The following is a 4125-nucleotide window of genomic DNA, read 5'->3' as shown; positions in this document are numbered from 1 at the left end:
ATCCAAGGTGGAAAGTGGTTGCATGGGAGCCAACTCCTCACTGTGATTCGGAGCCCTGTGCAACCTCGGAGCACTCTCTGAGAACTCCTGCGAGGAGACGAAGCTATTTTCAGAAGTGATGTTTTGTTCAGAGGTTTCTTCTGCTCTCTGAAAGAACACCCCAGTTTGGTATGGTAGCTTATTGTGGGGGTCTGGAAATGATCAAATTCTGCTTTCAGATATTGGGAAAACTGCTCTATATGACTAGAAAGACAGGTGTCGTGAGGACATTCCCTGTGGCACAGGGACCTGGTTGGAATCTCTGCTCTGAGGGCCTTCGAGTAAACATTCTTCCATTAAGTGAGGCTAAAGGCATCTTCTTGGGATATGCACACTACTGAACGCTCTGTGCCCTCAAGAGAGTCAGGACCCCCCACTCACAATCTCAAGCGACCAGGAGCCTGTGGGCCTTCAAGTTTGCCACCAGGGGGCGCGCGAGGCCCTCAGCGGGACGGTCCGCACAGCGTGGGCAACTCCACTGTGCGCGTGCGTGTTTGGGTTTCGCGACTGTGATTGGCTTCCAGGCCCCGTGTACGCATGCGCCAAGGCAAGCGGCAGGTGTCTCGGCTAAGATGGCGGCCAAAAGTTTTGCTTCCCGCCTTAGAGGCTCCCGGCGCTTTTTGAGCGGCTTCTGGACCGGAGCTGTGGTGGGCGCCGCGGGAGCTGGGCTCACGGCCATGCAGTTCCTCCGCAGTCAGAGCTCCGAGGCAGCGTTGGCAGTGCGCGAGCCGGACGGTGAGTGTGGATCCCCTGCCCCTTCCCTGCCCGGGTTCCGGACCCGAGTCCTACCGCGGCCAGGCATCGTGTGCTCCACGCGCGACTTTCTCCGCCCAGCCGCGAGCCCGACTCTGGTCTTCAGCCATTCCAGTTTCCCAGCTCGGCCCCCTCTCCCTGTCTCGTCTGCCCGCTTCACCTTCCTTCTTCCTCCGGGGATCGGGATCCCACAAATATTTACCATAATACCTGTGTTTTATTGTCAGTGACCTCTAGATCGCTGCCTCTGTGGGCGCTTAGACTAGGTTTTGCTCACCACTTACACAACACGGTATGTGGTATCTAGTTGGCATTCAGGGCATATGAATGAATCAAATGAACACATAGTTTTAGCAGATTAGTCACTTGTCCTCATTTTGTCATCGTTCAAATGCCAACCCTTCTTCAAAGTATGCCAGTTCTCTAGTGACCCAGAAGACCTTTTATTTGATAAAGAAAATGAGCTCTTGTTCATTTCTTACACATACCCATGCTAGTTAAACCTGCTCTTTCTGTTACTTGGTATTTAGCAAGAAAACGACTCTGAGGGATTGAAATCTGGGGAAAGTATTGAGAAGATTCTATTGAAATCCACTCATTAAATGTGTGCTTGGGTTCTCCTGCTAGAAAAAAGTTACCAGTTTTGCTACAGTCTGGCTACTGCACACATCTCTGCTTGGATGACGGGATATTGCTGAGGGATGTAAAGGAGAGGTAATGGTCTTTTATCCCCCTACTTACTCTTTAAACACACTGAGTATTGTAGGCTCTTTCCAGGTCAGTAATCTCAGTGACTAGGAATGAAGTATTTCCTTTGATTGCTACTTTTGGTTTACACAGGAGTTTGTGGGCACAGAGATTGTTGAAGCTGATGTGAATGGCCAATAGGATCAGATCCTTATTGAAAATTTAATGAAATAGCTGCAGTTTATTTTACTCTAACTATACAACTAATTATGTTACAGGGCACCCCAATGTGAATTGGGTGTCTGTGGGTCCCCACCTGCGCGCTTAAGATTCAATCGTATTATGGACACACTCAAAAAGGTTCAGTAATGGATTTATTTACAAGGAGGAAGGTAAAGGAACAACCCACGGAAAGAGGGAGAGAAATACAAGTTAAGTAGAATGTCCTACCAGTTCTGCTGACTTGGACTCCACCAGCACGCTGAAAACTAAGTGACCAGCCCCTAATCACCAGGCCAAGAGATCCCCAGAGCCCACATGACCGGTTTTATCCTAACCTGGTTGCTCAGCTCAGCTGTGATGTCTCAGCGCCCCAGGGTGCTTCTCCTTGGTATTGATGGGATTAGTAGTTCCAGTATCTGGAGTGGGGGCAGAGCCCATGAAACCTGTATCTGTTACAATTATAGGCAAAACCCAATATTTTGCCTGCTGGCTGTGCCTAAAAGCCAGTATTTGTCTCTTTGTCTTCTAAGTAATTGCAAAAATGACATATCTGGGATCATAATTTTGAGCCAGTCCTTTGTGTGTAAATCTCACCCTACTCCCTTATAATTTTCTGTTTCTACTAAGAGTCACTACTTAATTACTTGTTATTTTGCCCCCCCCCCCTTTTTTTTTTTTCATTTTTAGGTTCTGCGGAAAAGGCTGTCTTGGAGCAATTTGGTTTCCCTTTAACTGGAACAGAAACTAGATGTTACACTAATCATGCTTTGTCTTATGATCAGTCAAAGCGGGTACCTAGATGGGTCCTTGAACATATATCCAGAAGCAAGATAATTGGTAGGTGACTAGAAGCAAATGTATTTGCGAAAGATGTTTCCAACTTTCGAACTAGGAAGATGATTGTTAACTTCAGCATTTTTCATAATGTAGCTCATACAGAAAATAATGAAGTTGGTGTGGCTAAATGGACTCAACCTGGTAGCCAGGGAGCCCCAGGTTAATTCCCAGATTAGTCTTGGGACTGAACAATTCCATTTCTTCTTTTCTCTTTAAGATGTATTTATTCATGCATATAGAACTAGGGTACAGCCACAGGTACAAGGGCGGTGAGAGGCTTCATCAGAGACAGTGGGGAGCAGAACAGGCCGACTGGTGAAGTACACTGCTGAGGGGTGCAGTGGGCGAGACAGGAGAGGTCTGCTGTGCCATGTGAGTCCCCTCCCTGGCCGGGGATCGAACTCATGCTGCAGTGGCTACAGTAGTGCTGCAGCTTAACTCCTGTGCCACCAGGGAGGCCCCTACAGTCTTGATATTTGTCAAATTGGTTTCGCATCAGTGTTCTGTCTCTTCCAACTCTCAACCATAATGAACATCATTGAGCATACCAATCTAATAGCTGATTTTACTTGCCTATTGGTTATCATGAGGGTTTTCATTTTGTAAATTAGTCTTTGTGAATTTTTCTTTACCATTTTCTCTTGGGATATTTAAAACACATTGATTTGTAGGCATTCTTTTATGTTAAGAATATAACCTTGTCATATATGTTTTATTCCCATTTTAATTTGCTGTGTGCCCCACAAACTATTTCTCCTTTGCTATATAATACATATTGTGTTTGTATATATAGAAAATTCTGACATTAAATAAATGTGAGCCTTTCTAGACTGTACATCAATAAGCAGAATATCAGGAGGCTTGTCAGGTACTTGCTGCTAGAGGGAACTAATGCTGTTAGAAACTTTATCATAATAGTTGAAAAAATTATAAATTTGCATCAGTGACATTGTTGATTTAGTCACAAGCCTAAGGAATTTCCTTTAAACACAAAAATTTAATGAGGAACTTTGGCTTTACTAATTTTATCCTGCTATTATTACTGTCAGAAGCATATAAGAAAATCACTGTGTTCATATTGTAAATTCTCTGAGTTGTGTCATTTTGAGGAGGTGAACTAAAACTAGTCAATATTTGAAAACAGCAACATACCTGTGATTTACTTGATTTTAGTGTAAAGATTGGTCTGTTTTCAGTAATGATAGACTAAATTATTCAGGCTATTTCTCCTGCTTACAGGAATGTTACTAGCATTATGTAAGAAGTATATAGGAAAAAAAAAAAAAAAGCAGCAAAATATTGAAGAGCCAAGTTGATAGTGGAATTGCCAGTCCTCATTTTGGGTGAGCCAGATACAGAGAAGCGAAGGTGATGTTCTTTTTGGAGTTAGTGTGGGGTCCTTGTGTTCACTGGGGGAGAAGTTTCACTGGAATGCCCTTTCAATGGCATGCGGTGAGTTCCCAGGCGTTTCTCCATGAGACAGAGACTCGGTTATATTTAAAGAGCACTTTTGGCCCTCCCTGGTGGCGCAGCGGGTTAAAGCACAGCACTGAGAAGCTGAAGCCACTTTCGCATGAGTTCGATTCC

The 4125-nt window shown here is 44.6% G+C and overlaps 1 protein-coding gene across 2 annotated transcripts in view; it reads left to right on the top strand.

The window, feature by feature from the left end:
• Positions 1-579: 579 nt before the first annotated feature.
• The window catches only part of EXOG (endo/exonuclease (5'-3'), endonuclease G-like), a 24274-nt gene continuing 20728 nt past the window's right edge, over positions 580-4125 (top strand). For both annotated transcript variants that reach the window (XM_004676306.2, XM_012720694.1), the window contains exons 1-2: positions 580-774; positions 2389-2538. In XM_004676306.2, the coding sequence (XP_004676363.1) occupies positions 612-774; positions 2389-2538 (313 nt within the window). In that variant the 5' untranslated portion in view covers positions 580-611. The remainder of the gene's footprint in view (positions 775-2388; positions 2539-4125) is intronic.

The sequence above is a fragment of the Condylura cristata genome, unplaced genomic scaffold, assembly GCF_000260355.1.
Source record: "Condylura cristata isolate star-nosed mole 26May11 unplaced genomic scaffold, ConCri1.0 scaffold00004, whole genome shotgun sequence".
NCBI classification, from domain to species: Eukaryota; Metazoa; Chordata; class Mammalia; order Eulipotyphla; family Talpidae; genus Condylura; species Condylura cristata.
Note: the sequence above shows the minus strand (reverse complement) of the source record. Positions and strands in the feature narration are given on the sequence as shown.